The sequence below is a fragment of the Tenrec ecaudatus genome, chromosome 8 (genome assembly GCF_050624435.1).
Source record: "Tenrec ecaudatus isolate mTenEca1 chromosome 8, mTenEca1.hap1, whole genome shotgun sequence".
In the NCBI taxonomy this organism is placed as follows: Eukaryota; Metazoa; Chordata; class Mammalia; order Afrosoricida; family Tenrecidae; genus Tenrec; species Tenrec ecaudatus.
This window is the reverse complement of record NC_134537.1, coordinates 43,300,511-43,320,293: the sequence shown is the minus strand read 5'-3', so window position 1 is coordinate 43,320,293 and position 19,783 is coordinate 43,300,511. Positions and strand designations below refer to the sequence as shown.

The following is a 19,783-nucleotide window of genomic DNA, read 5'->3' as shown; positions in this document are numbered from 1 at the left end:
TTATTTTATTTAATGTATTTGTAAAACTAAAATTACTCTTTCTTACCCAAAACTTGCCAGCGCTTACCTCCTACTAGTTTTCACTTACCTCTTATGTTTTGACTGGAAAATATAACAAACTAACTAATAAAAAAGACAAAATGTTGGACAGCTGACAAATGTGATGCACAATTGTAATGGCTTCCCTCTAAGAATGTAAACTAGCGCTGCCGCGAGGTATGACTCATAACAACACTGGTGAATGAAGATGAGCGAGGTCAAGTGCACATCTGTCCACGTCACCAGAAATGCTAGGTGTCTGCAGGGGCTTGGCGGGGCAGCCTGTCTATGATTTCTGCCTGTTGTGCAGGTGACCTGGTTCTTTGAAAGTTATTGTCATGCTGCTTTGCTTTGACAAAAGACCTACACTAGCAACTGTGTTTTTCTACCCGAAAGAAATCCAAAGAGGTGTTTTCACTCTTTGGCCAAAAAGAAAAAAGTAAAACTAACACTTAGCATTTGTTCTGCGGCCAATTATTAAAGAGCTAGTGCACACCCGAGCAGTGAACACACATCAGCACCAGCGCTTTGCACTGTGTCTGTGAACATGACACGCTAGTGATATTTCAGGGTTTATGTGTGTATTTGCTATGGTTTGGTAGGTCATTTGGTGGGTAGGGTGTCTAGGAAGGCTCAAAAGTTTCCCCACATAATCTAATAGGAATTGCATCATTAGCTTAAGGCCATTTCGATTGACAAGTTGTCATCGGAGCGTGCTGCTTTCAGATACTGAGAGAAACATGCAGGTGTGCATTATTCAAGCGGCACCGTTTGCAAAAAAAGACAGTACTCTGAGATGTAGCTTTGACTTCAATTTTGTTTCCCAAATGTACAAAGGATCCTTTGCTCTAAAGTTATGAAATTTAATTCCGTGTTTTAGAGACTTCCAAACTGCTCTTGTCACTCCATGTCTCCTTCCCCTCCCTGCCATTCCCAGTCCCAGACCAGACGGTCTTTCAATTCCTGATCACAATGAAAGAAAAACCAGTAGAAACTGAGGACTTGAAAAAGGATCCAGTTAAAGATCCAGTTAAAGGATCTAATTCATTCTTTCAAAATCCAAACCCAAACTCATTGCCATTTCAGTCGATTCCAACTCACAGCGACCCTATAGGACAGAATACAACTGCCCCTGTGTGGCTTTCCAGGCTGTAAATCTTGTTGTTGGCGTTTAAATATATAAATAAATAAAATGTTAATGGCTTGAAAACAATTATTTGAAATTTTTTAGAAGTTTTGAAATTATATGAGAACACAAGAAGTTTCAAGCAAATGAACAAAAGGAAGTAAATGGTCTATGAGGAAGAACAGATCATGGAACTACCAGACAAAGACTCAAGAAAGCTATTTTTTAAAATAATTTTTCTTTTAATCATTTTTTTGAGGACCATATAATTCTCTTTTTTAAATCATATTATTGGGGGCTCATACAACTCTTATCACAATCCATACATCCATCTATTGTGTCAAGCACATTTGTACACATGTTGCCATCATCATTCTCAAAACATTTACTTTCTGCTTAAACCCCTGATATCAGCTCATTTTTTCCCTTTTCTCCTCGTCCTCCCTCACCCATGAACCCTTGATAATTTATAAGTTTATTTTGTCATATCTTACACCATCCGACGTCTCCCTTCACCCACTTCTCTGCTGTCCGTCCCCCAGGGAGGAGGTTATATGTAGATCCTTGTAATCTGTTCCCCCTTTCTCCCTCACCTTCCCCTCCACCTTCCCAGAATCACCACTCTCACCACTGGCCCTGAGGGGGTTCATCTGCCCTGGATTCCCTGTTTTTCCAGTTCCTTTCTGTACCAGTGTACGTCCTCCGATCCAGCTGGATTTGTAAGGTAGCTTTACAAGCGCAGAAAATCTCATCTTTCTTCCACAGAGCACCTGGTGGGTTCAAACTGCTAACCTCATGGGTAGCAGCCCAACAAGTAACCTACCACCTGGGCTCTGAAAACAATAGCCAGTGTGTTTCCAACCACTTCAGTTCCAGCAGGGAGCTTCACCTGCGCTACCCTCCCTTCCTGACTAGAAGGTGAGGGTTCTCCATGTCCCTAGTGAATGAATACGCATGCTCCACTTGGTCAAGGAGGCAGCCGTGGGAGAATCAGAGAATGCCACCACTGCAGGAGCAGTCTGGTGACTACTGGGGAAGAATTTGTTTCAGCTCTTTTGTTTTACTCTTGGCTGAATTCAAAGGGCCCAGGTTGACATCTCATGTCAACCTTTCTCAGTTTTGTCTCTGGATAAGATACGTGCCATTTCTCCCAATTCATGTGAGTGTGTGTGTGTGTGTGTGTGTGCGCTTTCAAAAAAACTGATTTCTAAACAAAATCAATTTAAGGAGGGGCTTATACTTCAGAGGGTCTCAGTGACCTTGGCATACAACCTGCTGATTTCATCCGGATCCTGGAAGAAAAGGGCATCTTTAGGTGACAAACATCGGGAGGCGGCCAGCTCAGGTAGGGTTTTGAAAGGAGGTCCCGTGACATTTGCATATATGTGGTGTCAGGAAAGCCTGCCAACATTGATGCCGTAGTATTAATCACTAAAGCATGCTATTCATTCCTCTTAGCACCACTCACATCAAAGGGGTTCATGTTCCTGTCTTATCTTGTTCGCAATGCCAGACTGGGAACTGCCTCAGAGCAGAATTCAGGTCTGATTTATTTGCATAGTTTCTGGCTAGATTTGCCAAGGTGTCGTAAAAACAAAATAAATTATTTATGCTAAAAATGAGTCCTAGAGAGGTAGTTAGTTTATTGTGCCAACCTGGCCAATAAACACATGAGGGGTTAATTGAAGGGTGGAGGGATGAATTGCTCAGTAAGCCTCGCCTTTCAAGTTCCCAAGGTCTCTTGCTTTGTAATGGTCGCACCAGGGTGCAGCTGTCTTAACAGTTCCCTGCTTCAGCTGGCAAGGCTCACTTCCTGCAAGACATCCCCAAGGAGAAGCCACATGGACCTACCCCGATGCAGCCCTGGGTGCTGGAGCACCCGTGTGGAGACCCCTGCCAGCACTGAGATGCTTACCCATTCACTGACTCAGCTTTCCTCCTGCAGTCTGCAGCATTGCGTCTGTTTTGTGAGATGAAGGAGGACTTTGTGGATTGGTCTTCGACATATCGGTTAATGGGTTAAGGTTGGACTTGTGGGCTTGGGCAGCACTGGGTAGGGATGTTTTCTTGATGCGCACTTAACCTTTATATAAAACTCTCTCTTATGCATGAGTTTCTGTGGATTTATTTCTCAAAAATACTCAGACTAATAAACCTAGTTTATCTGAAATTCAGTATAACTGGGCATCCCATGTTCTATGTAGCAGTCCTATTCTTGTTACCATGTCAGCCCATGTGGGTCAGAGTAGAATCGGGCTTCCACAGGATTTTCACATAACTGAGTTTTTGGAGCAGATCACTGGATTTTTCTTCTGAGGCAGTCCTTGGTGGCTCACACTCCCAGTCTTCCCGTGAGTAGCTAGTGCATTCGCCTTTGGGATTCCTGGCATCTAACAAACAGACTGAGAGGGGGTGACTTCAGGGCAGCCCAGGAGCAATGAGCATCTGATACCTACAGTGGTATGTTATAACAAATGGTAACTATTTTGTGATGGGCATCCAAATGCTGTTATTATGATTACTGCATTTTCATGTGAAAGATGTTTTCATGTATCCAGAGGCATGTCTTTTGATGCATAGAAAGGGACGTTCCATTGCATAGACTAAGACAAACATGTGCCTAACCAAGGTTAGCTACAAACCACACCTGTTTCAATGTCTGTACAATTTCAATGTAAAGACCAATTTAGGAGCATCAGAATTCATTCCTAATCCAGGGACTGCCTATAGTATAAAACCAACAAATGGAGACATGAACCAGTAAAAACGTGGATTGACCTCATCTCATTTTAAGTCTAAGAAGGCCTGGTGGCATAATGGTTACTAGTTGGGTTGCTAGCTACAAGGTCAGAAGTTCAAAACCACCAGCTGCTCTGAGGGACACACTCTGGCTTTCTCCTCCTGTGAAGAGTTAGTCTCACAGACCCACAGGGGCAGTTCTACCCTGTCCTGCAGGGTTGATGTGAGACAGCATCCACTTGATGGCACGGAGCTGGGTTTGGTTTAATCACAAAATATCAGCGCGTGTCCCCTTAACATTCTACTTTGAAATCAGACAGCCCGGCTTTCCCCATCAGCCACTTTTACTCAGTGCCCGTGTGGGAAGCATACTCCTCACTTCTTAAGATAGGTCTTCGTTCCAACAACTTGGCGCTTAATCCCACACATTTCTGATTCAGCATGTTTGGCTAATTGTTTATTAGTGTGCACCCGTTGTACACAAAAATTGTCATTGGATGGTGTGTGGGGCTCAGTCAATCTGAAGCACAGTCATCTCTGTATCTCCCTTTAAAATCGCCAAACTGTGCTTTTACTCCAGCCGAACCCTGGGGTTTTGGGTAAAGTCGTTCACCTTGATTAAACCATCAGGACCGATTCTGTGTGGAGAGAAGGCGGGAGCAGGGTTAGTTCACTGCAGGAGATGGAGCCGAAGGAAGACAGCATAGAAACAACTCACTCACTCCACAGCCTGCTGCTGCCCCAGCAACCTCTCCTGCTCCGAACCTTTCTTCTCTGCTCCCTACTAGTTGTTGCTCTTGAGAGTTCAGTCACTGGGAAGGCTAGCCAAGACAGGTTTGAGTGCCAGCCTGGAGTTTCTGGTTCGAGGAAGGCTGATGCTGAGTTGCTAGGCTACACTACTTTCCCCTTCTCATCCCTTACCTCCCTTTGATCCTTAACCCTGGTTCTTCCCACTGTTCCTGTTCCCCAAGCCTTGTGGTGTAGTGCTCTCACTGTCACCCGCTTGACTCAGGGCCCTGCGAGATCGGTTTCCCCTCCCTTCCTGCACCCCCAGCAGGTAAAGGTGTACTTACACTTCCTGTTCAATGTAGTTGAGCATCCGGCTGACATGCGATGCCGAGATCTCCCCGTCCACTTCCGCAATGTACGTGTAGAGAAACTGGAAGGTACTAAAAGGGATCCTGGGAGGTCCACTGTCATGGTCAGATGACAGAACTTCACACACTATCTTGAGAGTCTTGGCAATGGTCTAGAAAGGCACAAGGTAAGATGAGGGGAAAGTCGGTATTCCAGGCTAAATATACACATGGAGACCAGTTTAGATATAAAAAGGGAAGAAAAAAAACAACCAACTCTCATAAAATCAAGTGGGAATGATGCAGTACTCTAGAATGCTTTAGACCTTTATACCCAAATGTCATTTAATTCCATCTAGAAATGGTGAGTACCTGGAGTTCGAGAGAGCTTCTTGCTATCGAGTCAACTCAGGCCCCTTGGCAACCTTTTGTATTTGTTGCCTGGTTCAAAGTCCTCCTCATGGTCACAAGCACATTCAAGTTCATCTCACTGGGAGTCTCCCACATGTGGACCCTCTCTAGGTCATCCAACACAACAGCCTCCTCTAGCAATCACTCCCACCCGATGAGTGTCCAAAGCAAGTGAACAGGACACGATTTTGTTGTGATTCCAAAGAAGATGTTCACTCGTTCATTGTTAGAAGCAGATTGTCAAGCCTTCCTTCCTGTGACATTATTCAGGGCCATCGAATCAATTCCCACCCTATGTGCAACAGAACAAAACACTATCCGCTCCATTGGTTGCTGTGATTGAGCCCATTGTTGCAGCCACTGTGTCAATCCATCTCCGTGAGGGTCTTCCTCTTTTGTACTGCCCCTTGACTTCACGAAGCATGACGTCTTTCTCCAGGGACTTGCCTCTCTTGATTAAATGTCCAATCTTGCCACCCTTGCCTCCTCTTAGCATTCTGGCTGTACTTCTTCTAAAACAGATTTGTTTGTTCTTTGGGCAGTTCGGAGGTACTTTCAGTACTTTGCAAGCAACCTGATTCAATTGCATTGATCCTTCTCCAGTCTTCCGTATTCAGTGTCCAGCACTTACATGTATCTGAAGCCATTGAAGTATCATGGCTTGAACAAGATACACCCTTAGTCCTCAAAGTAACATCTTTGTCTTTCAACCCTTTAAAAATGTCTTGTGGAGCAGATTCACCCCCTCTTAATCTGGAGACTTGTTTAAAGCTCATCTGCCATGGGTGAACTTGCTAGTGTTTAAAATACCTACGGCATAGCACCCAACAACACAGCACGACAAACGAGTAGCCTACTTAGGAGAACTCAGTCACTGGAAATCATGTGGACCACAGTTCTATTCTGACACATACGGGCCCCCAGGAAGCAAAATTGGCTGGCTGGCATCTGGTTGATTGAATACCTACGTGGTTACCTTTCCCTTCGGTCTTCCTTTGTTGGAGGAATAATCTCAGAGAATTAAGTTTATAAAGTGCTGGCTATGTGGAGATATGTGTCCCTTGAATCAGAATAAACTCACTGGAGGAGGGGATTTACTTTTACATGCTTCCAAGTTTGATCCCCTTATTCTTGTTCTCCACCCTTCTTTCTAAAGGGTTGGGGTCAAGGTTAACGTTTAGCCTATATATTCCAGAGAGAGACTTGAGACAATGCCATCATGGGGAGGAGGAGGCAGAAGAAGGGTCATGTCCCCAGGAAGATGGGTGTCGCAGATGCAGGAAAAAATGGCACCTGGCATCAAGAAAAAACTCATTCTTCTAAAATAGAAGTGGGGATTGTCCAGCAGTGGGTGGCAGAAGGCCTGAGAAACCATCAATAGGAGGCAGCATCACATGCACCACCAAAGAAACAGTTCCAGCCATCGCATTAAGCGAAAAACATACTGCCTTTGAGTCGATTCCCACTCACAGTGGCCCAGAGCACAGGCTGGAACTGCCCCTGGGCTCTGAGACTGTCGCCTTTCTGGGAGCAGCAAGCCTTGTCTTGCTCTTGAGGAGCTGCTGGTGGTTTCAAACCGCAGACCTTGAAGTCAACAGCCCAACTCACGACCACTGTGCCACCGGGCCTCCCAGACATCCCATTAGGGGCCAGTTAATGAGATGTTTGAGCAAGATGGCCCTCGAATAATGTTGTGAATAGCCAAGTGGCCCTTGGCAGAAACAAAGCTCCCCACCCTTATTCTAGAACCATGCAGTACTTTCTAGGGCAGTGGTTCTCAACCCTCCTCATGGCCGCGACCCTTTCATACAGTTCCTTGTCTTGTGGTGACCCTCCAACCACAAAATTATTTTCATTGCTACTTCACAACTGTCATTTTGCTACTGTATGAATTGGGCAACCCTTGTGAAAGGGTTGTTTGACCCCCGGAGGGTTGCGACCCACAGGTCTAGAACTGCTGTTCTGGGGAATGCTTGGGGGGAGCACATGGTTAATGCACTAGGCTACTAACTGAAACATTGCTGGTTCACATCCAACCAGAGGCACCACAGAAGAAATGCCCGGTGACCTACTTCCCATAACACAGCCATTGAAAACCCCATAAAGCCCAGCTCTATTCTGACAGGCATGGGGTTACCATGAGCCAGAGTTAACCTGACGGAAAGGGATTTGGGTCAGTATGTTGTGGCGTGTAATATTAGCATTGAGTGGGGGATGGAAGGGTTGATGTAACATATGCAAACGACTCCTTTCAAGGAAATGTGAACCTTAAGGATCATGCCCAGAACTGATGGTTTTCTGCAGTGGCATTTTTCAACAAGTCTGTCCTGTGGATACATTTCATATGGAGAGATGTTGTGTCATGATTGGATAAAGGAAAGAACTGATATGAGCCAAATAGTTGGTTTTAATTCAAAGACAGGTTTGTGTGTACACTATGGAGGTTATGAAAACAGATGATGTACAAATGACTCTTACATACTCTTGAAGACTCCATGAAAAATCACACTGGAGTGGGGAGCTGGGGGAGGCTGGGGGAGTGAACAAGCTGCTGTGTTTTTCCAACTGCCTGGCTAGCCGGTTCCCCCTCTGTGGTGGATGTTTGCTTGCTCTGTTCCCATCCTCTTCCTAAATGCAATGGATGTTGAGGTGGTGCATCTCTAACTGTGTTGTGTGTTGAACCCTCTATGCCAGGAGGTAGATAAGGGCGCTGGATAAACCCGGCCCATCTTCTTGTTGCAACATTTGCACTTGATGGCAAGCATTTTGTATAGTATTTGCATACTAACTCACACAGTGTATTTTATGAATGACAATCTTCAATGCACATGGGTTTTTATGGGATGAACCACGTGATGCCAAGGACATTTGGGGTTTGCAGTAGGCCACTTGTGTATTTGCTCCCCTCACCCCCATCCCCTTGGGCCCTCCCTTGGACAGTGCTGTAAAGCATGGCACAGATGGTGTGCAGCCTCTTCCACCAAGGGCGTGGGAGAACAGCATGCAGGAGGCTGGGCCAGAGGCTGGCCGTGAGGACCTAAAGGCCCGCTGTGGGGTTGGAGGCCCGGCAGAGTTGAGAGCAGCTGAGTTGCAGTAGAAGTAGAGGTTCGACATGGGCTCTCGGTGGCATCATTTCCACCCACAGCTCATCCTCTCTACTCTTTTCAAGCAACTGCTTCCTTGCTGCCTTTGCCTGGCTGCTCGCTGCCTCCAGTTTCCTCCAAATGGGGCTGCTTTTGACCCCCAACACCTTCCTTGGTTGGCCATTCAAACAACAAGTATTCAGATTCTGTTGATTTCCTATGATTTTTTAAAAATTCAATGAGTTGATGGATAAAGAACTCTTTGGAGCTCTTTTGTCAATTTACACAAATCTAAAGTAAATCTCTGCATTCTCTCACCCAAGCTCTCTGGTCAGAAGGGGATCAACCTCAAAGCGATGGCTTTTCAGTATCTCATGAGCCTCATGTTCATACTCAGAGGTAAAGGGCTCAGGAAAGAAATTATTTGCTAACAAGATACAAGCCATTTCTTCCGATTGACATGAGTATTTACTACTTGAAAGACCTCTTCACTTGATATAAAGTCTCTGTGGAAAAGGAGATGGCTGAGGCCAGTCTAAGGGGAGGAGTCCTGAAAGGGAAGAAGTCTTCATGCCAGCCCACTTGGATCACAAGTACATGGAGGCTTCAAAAAGTCCGTGGGAAAATGGAGTTAGAAGATAATGGAAATTTTCCATGAACTTCTTTGAAGTCACCTCAGTATTACATCCGGCGTCATAGATTGAATTGTGCCCTCAACCCCACTCCCCACAAATCTGTGTCAACTCAGCTGAGCCATGATTTTCAGGGGCTGGTAGTTATATAACAATATAATGTGGTCCTTATAGAATGATGCCTCCCATCGTGTGATCAACCCTGATCTGCTCTAAAGGTGGGATGCAACACCTTTAATCAGATCACAACCCTGATCTGATGGAAGGGGGTGTCTCTGGGGTGTGGCCCATGTCACTTTTTATCACACAATATAAAGGAGAGAGGAGAGGGCAGCGAGGAAGGGCCTTCAGTGCTACCAGGAGCAGGGTGCACCATTTGGACCCAGGGTCCCTCTGCTCAGAACCTCACAAACCCAGGGGAAGACTGATTCTAAGGCATACAGAGATCTCCAAAGAATGCCAGATGCATGGCTGTTGAAAGGAGTCAAGGGCTCTCCTGCAGAGCAGACAGGGAAGAAAGCCTTCCTGAATTTAGAACTGGCTCCCTGGATTTGAACTTCTTACCTCCTTAACTGAGAGAATGTGTTTGGTAAAGGCCTCCACTTGTGCCATTAGATAACTAAGACTCCTAGAGAACTCAAGACTCAAGGACCTCTATCTGCTACCTAAACATCAGGCTCTATACAAGAGGGAAGTGGTTTTTCTAGATGACAGAGCAGTCACGGTTGGCTGGACTTACTAGTAGATACACGAATTAACCAGAAGGCAAAGCCTTCACTGGATCATCACACTTGACTTTCCCCACACTTACGTTTCCAACCAGTCAGTATAACCCAGTGGGAGTAAAGGGGTTACTTCCTAGATTTATAAGGCATCCTTTATTTGTGGACTTGACCTCCAGACTGACCTCTCGTCTATGTAATCTTGGGCACAAGGTGTTTTAGGACAAAGGCAAACCTCTCAGGACCTCCAGAACCTGAGAAGCCTGCAGTTTTCCACAGCGAGGCCTGAGGGTGTCTCAGAGGAAATGGAGAACAGGGAATGGAATTGCAGAACACTGGAGCGTAGGACCATCTCTTGGCACATCTCATCCAACTGCCTTGCTTTAGGAGGACAGGAGAAGGATACAACTTAGCTCATGATTTCTTCTTGCCAATTCCAGAAGCAGCCATATCAAAAGGAAGCCTAGCAGCTGCACCGTGGGCTAAGCTGAGGGAAGGCTGACATTGACTTTCCCAAATCCTCTTGATTACTGTGAGGTAGAGGGAAAAGGGGAAGATTCAGACATCTCCCAAGGCAGTGAGAGGCCACAGCTTAGACCATTTAAGCCAGGGCAGAGAACTCAGCACCAAGGAACACTGAGATACCTATTGGGGGTGGCGGGTGGCACCTTGTGCTTGTGACTAACCTGAATGACTCTAGACCCAAGACTCAAGCTACAAGCAGATCGTGACTGCTCAGACAGAAGCATCACCACAGAGACCAGAGGTGCCAAAGAGCATCACTCTGAGGTCCTGGGGTCACCCTGTTGCTATAAACTCAACTGCCACCTTGGAAACAAGAGAAGGCATATGAGTTGCAGAGGAAACCTATCTGGCAGGTGATGCAAGTTACCTAGAGGTCATTTTTATTATTGCCACAGACGGAAATTCTTGGGTTGGGCTCAATCTATTTTATTTTTCTTTTAAACTCTACCCTAAGCGGTTGAGTTGCTATGAGTTGGAATCCAGTCAACGGCAGTGAGTTTGGCTTTATACCTATAATTATGCTCCCCATTTGGAAGGGCCTTTCTTTGTTAACGAGGCAGTGTCCATGCAGGATGTGTCGTAAACCAATCTCCTCGAGATGTAAAAAGAACAGGTTGAGGAAGCCATCACAGAGAACACGATAGTTGTGACATGGTCATCAGGGAACTGAGGAATGGAAGCTGAAGGCAGACAAGCCCTGACCCCAGTGCAGGCCTAGAGGGCCTTCCCGGAAGCCCACACCCGGAATTGGACTTCTAGCCTCCTGACCTGTGAGAAAATACATCTCTGTCAGTTAACCCACAAGAGGAAGAACACACCAACCCTTGGGTTATTCCCACAGAAGTGCACTCAGTGCAGATGGACGCCGTCTGTCCTTGCGGCATTGCCCGCTCCTCGAGAGCAAAGCTTTCAGGAGAACAGGTCGCTATAAAGGACAACAGAAAGGAAATGAACTAACGCACAGAGGACCCCTTCCCTCCTCTCTACAGAAATGAGGATGAGCATGCTGCAAGGGAAACCCACAGAAGAAGTTGGACTACAATATTTCTGGTAAATTTTCTCAGACACAAAAATATCAAATCTGTACTTCAAGCATATTTGAGAAGAAAGAACAAGGTCGTGCTTAGAAGTGCTGAGTGATTCAAACCACCTTTGCATACCATTTGGTTTGGGTAAAGGCAACGGTTCTCTCATTAATTTTTAAACTCATATGTATGCAAAGGATTTTTTTAAAACATGTTTCTGATTCATTTTCATTTTAGTTATTAAAACTGGGTTTAATAAGAGTGAGCTCATGCATAAGACATCCCAAGCTTTATTTAAAACTGTATATATAATGTGTCTGTGTAGATATATGTATCTGTGCATGCACCCATATATATCTGCACGCACACACACTAGTTTCAGCATCTTTTCTTTCAAAACAGGAAAGTGAATTTCTGTGAGCATCCTGTGTCCATGGCGATGTCATGATGATAAGTCTAGAAATAGCCTCATCCCTCCTTCCTTGCTCTCTTATCTCTCTGACTTTTGTGTCCCCTTCCTTCCTTTTTTATTGCATTTTCTATAAGGAGTCCTCTCTTTGTGAACATCTCTACTGGTGTATTTTCTTCCTAGGGATCTGAAAGCCAAGTATCAGCAGTAAGAATTCTACAGCGTCTACAGTGGCGTGCTGATGGAAATGAATCTCATTGCCACGATTGAAATTCATAAAGAATCCAAAGCCACATTTCCTCAGCCTCTCCCTAGAACCTGCTTCAGTTTTCTCTCTCTACCCCCTGCCCCCCCGCCCGCCCCCCCCAGTCCCTGCTTCCTGCTGATAGCACAGGAACAAGTCTAATCAGAGAAAACAAGAAGACTAGAAGCCTGGTATTCCAAGCACAGGCAGGCTCATCTCCCACCCACAGCCGTAGACAGCTGACTGTGTCTCCATGTCCGAACGCCCAACTCCTGCCCTTCTGGGTACAGAGAGACATTTCCCTTAAAGGAACACAAACCATTAACGTGACTTACAACTCCAAGAGAACTGCAAGCCAGGGCTAAAAACTTCAGCCACTCGATCTCCTCTGTGAAGCGACCCACATTCATCACACTGTTAAACAGGTCTGTCGGGAGACTCAGCACCTTCCACATCTGGGACAGCTCATCTGCATGGATGATCAGTCTGCCGGCAACCTGCAGGAGGGAACACACAGGGATTGAGGCAAGCTCTGCACCCGTCTGGCGAGGCCCTGAGACCTGCCAGGCCACAGCAAGTGGGGTCAGCAGGGAGATGAGACCCTAACCTGGCAGATTAATATCTTCCCTAATGAAGAACATGCTGAACAGGACCCCATGATTTTTAACTGCAGATGTCAGAATTATGGGAAGCAGGAACATTAAGCGCTCCACTTTAATTTTTCAATACTTTTGTTATCTGCTGTTTTATCCCTTGTGGGGTATTCCTACAAGGCAGACAGGGCCAGCTGCACATGAACCCAGGGTCAGAGTTGTTGGCTGAGACCACTAATCAGTGTTGAAACTGGATGTGAGACCATGGATTCTGGTCTCTGCTGACTTCTTTGTCATGGACTTGACAGGAATCACTCACACTTTTCCAGAATAAGATGGGGGAGGCTACCTTCAGCCTTGGCTCTGGATGCTTGGGTCAATGTCAGAACCACAGCACAAGGCACCGGGTGACTAAGAGGAGGAAGGTCACAGGCAGTCAATTACTGGCCAACAAGGTGATAAAGGCAGGAATGCCCCCATGAAGGTCCAGCACCCACTCCCCACACCCTCCACACACACTCGGATTCTGGTTGAAATGGTCAAGCCTCTGGGACCAGCTCAGTTGACTGAGTCAGTCCTGAGAACCCCCCACCCCCATGCCTCTCTACAGTGGGTCCTAAATTGAGTTTTTATAAGCCATGTTTTCCTGGGAATTGGCCAAGCTATAAGCTTTCTCCGGGCAGCTCCCAGGAGGACTTGGCTGTGGGAAGAGCCGGTCTTTTTCCTCTAAGCCAGACCATGTCTATACCTGGGACCATGGGGGGACATCAAAGTGTGATGGTGGTCAGTAAGCGAGGGACTGTGGACTTGGGTTTTTTGGAAGGGAAGGAATTAGCCTTGCACCAGGCCGCTGGACACTCCATCAGCTTCACAGAAGTCTGAGAGTCCACAGCCTGTTGCAGTGTGATTCTGATTTCTCCTTGGCCAGGCTTCTTTCCAGCTCATGGGTTAGTGGCTAGCTGATGGGCAGGGGGAGAGTGGGCTTTGATCTGTACCTGCCTGGCCTTAACCGTGCCCTGCTCCCCATATCCCGAGGCCCAGCCCTTACCCGAGAATGCAGGATCTTTAACAGTTCAGGAGTTAGCTCGGCCCAGTTAGACAGAGCTACTCTCTCCGACCGCTCTCTCACGGGGGGAATCTCTCCACGGGACATGGCCCCAAAGTAACTGCAAGAGGAGAATTGAGGGTTGAGTGTGCGTCCCAGATTCCTGTGAGCCCTGTTTATGAAGTCCACTGACACCAGGGAAAGCTGGAAGCATTTGACGTTCTATGCCCAAGGCCTAGAGAATGCCGAAGGAGTGGGCATATTGGTTCCTCTCCAAGGATGAGGAATAAATCAACTCTGGGAATTCTCTGGGACATGCTAGGTAGTGTTGTTTTTATTTCCTAAGTTTTTCACACATCATAAGGTATAGGGGTGTGTACGTTGTATGTGTAACATTACCTGTATAACACATCATATGATCTTGTGTATAGGTAAGTGTATAGATATAGATGATATAGATATATAGAAGTAGATAATGGGGCCTCAAATATTTGTGGGAAAAAGGAATGAAAAGTTGATGGAATTTTTCCGTGAACTTTTTTTTAAACCCTGAATACATATGTGTATGTGTGGCTATGTATATATGTGCTTGTGTGTGGGTAGGTATATGAAGAAGAAAAGACAAATAATTTGCTATTTTTAATTTCCTATTCTCTCTTAAGGCAGAAAAGTTCCAGTAATGATATTTTATAGCAATTTCTTGGATAAAATCTTTATGTTCGTTACACATGGTCCCCTAATCACCATGTATTCAAGTTACCACAAACCACACTTATGACCGACTGGCTTTTGTTTTTGTCTTTCCCCAACATCTTGTCATTTGTGATATGGGCCACACACAATGTGTTCTCCTTCTTATTCTCAGATGTAAGGCTCCCAACTCCCCAAAGACAAAGATCCTGATAACAATAGGCGGTAATAATGAAAACAAAAATAATAGGGGGCCATCTACATGCCTCAGAAAGACAAGGCCATTTGCAGTCAGAAAATAGAACCCACTCTAAGTCGGGGACTACCTGTACAATGACCCCTGACATTTTTACGGTCAGCGTTAGGTAGTGAGTGAGGATCCGGGGCCTTGGAAAGAGACGGTGGGAAAGAACCGGAGTGCGCTGCACGCTCTCTGGGAGAGCTGAGAGGGGCAAGGATAGAGAGAGTGAGGATGGGGGCTTCAAGTGGGGAGAAGGAGAAGGCTGGGGGGACAGCCAGGGAGGCAGGCAAAGGAGACAAACTTACAGGAGGGGTGTGATGTATAACCCTTCTCTACCTTCCCCTCAAAATGTGAAATCTGCTTGCTCCCCAGTGCCGTGCAGAGTGGCACTTCTTTGGGGTGGTGGGAAAAGAAACACCGAATCCTGTACCCGGGTAGGTATGAGATGAGGAGAGGCAGCGTGCGGCAGGGGGTGAACAGGGCAGTTGACCAGTGGGTCCTTCCCTGCTTCATGAAAGGGTCTAGCTTCAATAAAGGAGGCTCAGAACCTAATGAAGAACTGAGAGGTCGGTGGCTTGAACCACCCAGAGGCACCTGATGATCTACATTGAAAGCCTTGGCTCCTCCCTGCTTTGTTTTTCACTACTTTCTATAGACCAAAAACAAACAAACAAACAAACAAACCTCTTACTGCCATCCAGTCAATGCCAACTCATAGTCGACTGTATAAAACGGAGTGGCACTGCCCCTGTGAGCTTCTCAGACTTTAACTCTTTACTCCCTGTCTCTCTCCTGAGGAGGGGCTGGTGGTTTCGAACAAAGTGCTGGCCTTGCAGATCGCAGGTACCCACTGTGCCACCCAGGTAGTATAGAAAGAACACAGAACTTTGTAACATCCACCTTAGGACTGAGTCATCCAATGAGGAGGCTGCGAACCGTTTTCCATCTCCAAGCCCCAAAGGCTTAATGAAGAAGTAAAGAACCCACGGGCTTGAAGGACGCCGTCCAGTAGTCACCCCGTGGAGGGCATCAGCAGGGAGGGCAGACGTACTTCGAGGTCACCATTAGGGCCTTGCATGCGAAATCTTTCCACACAGAAGAGTGTTGGGGAGGGGGTCATACAGGGTGACAACAGGATGCGGTGAGGCCTCCGGTTATTCACCAGACTTAGGTAAGATGCAAACAGCAGAGGTAGACATGCAGCTTCTCATTCTACAGAAGTGCCCGTGGGTAGAGAGTAGCACTCCCCAGACTGTTAGTGGAACTGGCGGGAGACACCGAAAGGCTGTCCGCAATGGGTTTGGTCCTCATTAGGTCCTCCGAAAGCTCCATCTGCCAAGTGAACAATTCCATGGCCACACATTTCAAGTGTGTTGACATATGAGGGGGGGGTAACCCCCACCACCACCAAGGTAATTTTTTTCAAAGCTATTTATTTAATTTTTTTTTACAAAGCAATCATATCACCTTCAAAGTACTCCCCAGTACACTTAATACATTTGTCAAATCTGTCATTTCATTCTCGGAAACATTTTTCAAACATCTGCTTGGATGGCTGACAGCACCTCCCTCATTTTTTTCTTTACCGCTTCTACATCATCAAATTACTGCCCTTTCATGTCCCTCTTCATTCGAAGAAATAAAAAGAAGTCGAATGGAGCAAGGTCAGGTGAGTAAGGTGTGTGGGGCAAGAGAGGTGGGCTGTATTTATCAAAGCTGGTGCATTGAGATGGCTACATGAGCAGGTGCATTGTCATGGTGGCAAAGCCAGTCCCCGTCGGCCATAAATCAGGCCTTTTTTGTTGCACACTGTTATGCAATCTTTTCAGAACCTCTAGATAGAAAGCCTGATTAACAGCAAGATGGTGGAACGAACTCCCTCACATCAAGAAAACAAATGAGCATCTTCTTGGTCTTTGTGAGCTTTGTGCGGAGAGGGCGATGATGGTGTCTTTCACTGGCTTGATTCATGTTTGGTTTGGGAGTCATAAGAACAGCACTATGTCTTGTCACCAGTAACGACCTTGCTAAAAATTTCTGGGTTGCTTTGGAGCTGTTCTTTCAAAGCATGGAATGTGTCCAGTTGACACTTTTTGCTGATCCATCAGACCCCAAGGCACAATTTCATAGCGACTCTTCTCATTCTCAAATCTTGTTGAAATTCTCTGAACTGAGCTCCAAAATTGTCCAGATAACGCCCTCATCCCTTCAATGGTTCGTGGGTCTTCGAGCACAAGTGCATGAATTTTGTCAACAGTTCCATCCGTTCAGGAAGTTGACAGATGTCTAGGATGAGGTTTGATATCAATCAACATTTCACCTTTTCTAAAACCAGAACACTACTTGTTTTTCCCATACTGTTGAGTTTTTCCCATACTGCTGTCTCTGTAAGTGGCATTTTTTGAGCAGCAAAATAGAATTTCACAGCTGCATGCTGTTCTCTTAAATCACGCACAAAAAAATGAAGTTGCAGTGAAAGTGTTTTATGAAAAAAATCCACAATGACCAGAGAGAACCTTCCCAGGTGATACCACTGGGTGCACTAATTCAGAGTGAGTTGCTCGATGCTCCCCTAGTGGGAACAATGTGTACTACAAAAACTCCGGCTGGTGGAGCTTTTTTTTTTTTTTTTTTTAATATCCCTTCCACGCCTACTATAGGACAGGTAAGTTGATGCCTTGCTGATGCCTAGCAGGTATTTTTATCTGTTTTTGTTTTTGGATGACAGCACTTATGTAGGAGACTTCTTGTTTGAAATGAGTGACACAGTTATTTGGTCTTGGCACTGCTTTGTAGAGTTTTGCCCACAAAGTGATACAGGTATGTCAGACACACAAACCATCTGACAAAGTGCTTTTCATGGCGGAGCAGGATGGAGAGTGCTCTTAGGCCAGAGCTGTGGTTAAACTACCGACTGATTTTCACAGGTGTCTAAAAAATTTATAGCACATGATTCAACATGAGAGCAAACAGGCAACTACAGTGGGATGTCTTAGCTCATAACTGTCGGGGAAAGCACCAAGAAACGCCATTTGTCTTACCGTAAAACGTCAGCTTATGCACAACAAAATGGAGTTTGAAACTGTTGTTCAAAGTAGTTTAATATAAAACAAGGTGCTTGATTTTGCCAAAAGAAATTAGTCTGCTGACGCAAAAGTCCAATCTTAGAGGTGACATATCAAATTTAAAAAGAAAACCCAAACAGGCCTCCTGGCCAGACAGAGTACCCCTAGTATGTCTCTCTTAGACACACACCAGTTCTCCTTTTGTTTGGAAAGCGTCTCCCTAGCCCTCGCTCAGGAGCGCAGAGAGCGCAGCCCCAGAGTCTTGAAGACTCCTCTAGATTCCACGGGGTGCATTCTCAAGGATGTCCACCCCTTCTTCCCCGCAAGCACACCCACTCACAGTCTCCAACTCAAGGCACTCTCCCTTCCTGGACCCACCACTGTCTCTCAACCTCCCCCCTCACTGCCCCTTCTCCCCTGAGATGCTCTAGAGGAGGCAGTCACCCAGCAGTAAAAATAGCCCCCAAACAATCAGGGGCCATCTAGTCAGCTCCGAACTCTGGCCCCAGCTTCAAGCAGGTGAGTTTGTCTAAGAAGCAATTTCATAGTTGAGAGGTTTTCTGTGTAAAGCGGTTTCAATCCAGGCCAGCAGCGATTGCTGTGTGTGCTCCTTCGACTGAGCGGCCTCTGGGGGTCTCGCTGAAAGAGGGCACCGCGTTGGAGGTGCCCTGTTAACCCAGCCTTGCCCCGGCTGACCTTCTCAATCTACTTTGCCTCTCTTCCCCCGAATGGGATGTGCAGCGAACAGACATCTTTATGCTGAGAGCTAGTCCTTGCGAAGGAACACTCAAGAAAACAGCAATAATCTCCCCCACAGACAAAAGATAAAATGCCTTTGGCTGTGAGTGTGAATTTGAACAGCACGGGAGAAAGGTGTCTCCTTCAAAGAATCCAGGCAGCTGTGGACCAGGGTGGACTGTGGACCAGGGTGGACTGTGGACCAGGGTGGACTCGGCCTGCACAGGCCACTCAGCAGGTTCCTCTCAGGGCCTCCCTGCCCCGCCCAGCCAGGGTCCTGCTGCCATCTGGTGGTGCATCCTGAGAATGTGGTCCTCGTGTCCTCTCATGGCCCAACTATTTTCTGCTTGAATTAACTGTTGAAATCGTGTGTTTTCAGTAATAGAGGCCTACTGAATTCAGAGAGGGAAGCCATGTAAGGAAATAAAGATTTTGATACATTTGTGTGGAATACGTATGTCCTGGTGGATTCTGGTGGGGTGAGACCTACTTCTTCCTATTCACACAGTTCTATGGATCCCACCAGCACTGGGCGCACAGCTTCCCAAGAAACCTGAGGCGCTGAGAAAGTTGGTGGGCACCAAATGTCCCATGGGTCACGTGAGGGCTAAACCACGGAACGGGAAGTTAAGCTGCAGGGGTGTGCATTGGGTGATTGCAGTGTGCATGCGCCAGTGAAGTGCGATGGTCTAGTTCTTGCTGTTTCCCCGGGACACTTTGCCCAGTGCCCTCGGTTCCTCGCTCACCCCATCCGTGCGCACTGTGGCGGCTTCATGAATGGATCTGCAAACACCTAAGTAACACTCAGACGGGGAAATCACAACATGATGTTCATCAGTCCCCCTTCCCGACTGTAGTCACGACAACCTCGTCCAAGTTTTCCATGGCCTTCCCTTCCCGAGCTGTGGGGACAGGAGTGGGAAGAGGAGGAAAGGCATGCGACATACTCAGCAGCCCACTGGATGAGATCTTGGGGTTGGGACCTGATGGCGGCTTTGGTGAACTGTTTCAGCAACTCGGGCAGCTCCGGTGGGATGCATATTTGCTTGTCGGTCTGAGGCATTGATTAGTTGACCTATTGGCAGAAAAAAAAATGCATAAATGGGAATCTTTTAAGAGAAAGAAGGAAAAATCTCCTCGAATGATATTACCCCCTAATATTGTATGCATCCTTCCAGAGCTTTTTCAGCATAAAATATACCAGCATAAGGCAGTATTGCTACAAAATCACACCGACCTTTATTAAACAAAAATATCCGAACGTGACGCTACCGTTGCCAATATACTCTCATTCTAAGCCTATGTACTTCTGAAGAAGCGGTTTCTATCGCTTCAACATTTCTCTGCATTTTTTAAACACAATTTTATTGGGACACAATC

General features: G+C 46.4%; 1 protein-coding gene across 1 annotated transcript; it reads right to left on the bottom strand.

Moving 5' to 3' along the window:
* Nucleotides 1-4,475: 4,475 nt before the first annotated feature.
* Nucleotides 4,476-19,466, bottom strand: ROPN1 (rhophilin associated tail protein 1). Its single transcript, XM_075555645.1, has 5 exons — nt 19,351-19,466; nt 13,673-13,790; nt 12,367-12,528; nt 4,978-5,153; nt 4,476-4,542 (listed from the first exon to the last, which is right to left on the bottom strand). The coding sequence occupies exons 1-5, from the start codon at nt 19,464-19,466 to the stop codon at nt 4,476-4,478; spliced, it is 639 nt and encodes a 212-aa protein (XP_075411760.1).
* Between the last annotated feature and the right edge of the window lie 317 nt (nt 19,467-19,783).

Bases quoted from the DNA above. Each gene is read 5' to 3' on its own strand.
- ROPN1 (XM_075555645.1), bottom strand. From the start codon at position 19,466: ATGCCTCAGACCGACAAGCAAATATGCATCCCACCGGAGCTGCCCGAG. The intron at 13,791-19,350 runs GTATGTCGCATG...CTCCTCTTGCAG, and splicing joins CTCATCCAGTGGGCTGCTGA to TTACTTTGGGGCCATGTCCC. The intron at 4,543-4,977 runs GTAAGTACACCT...CTCTCCACACAG, and splicing joins AACTACATTGAACAGGAAGT to AATCGGTCCTGATGGTTTAA.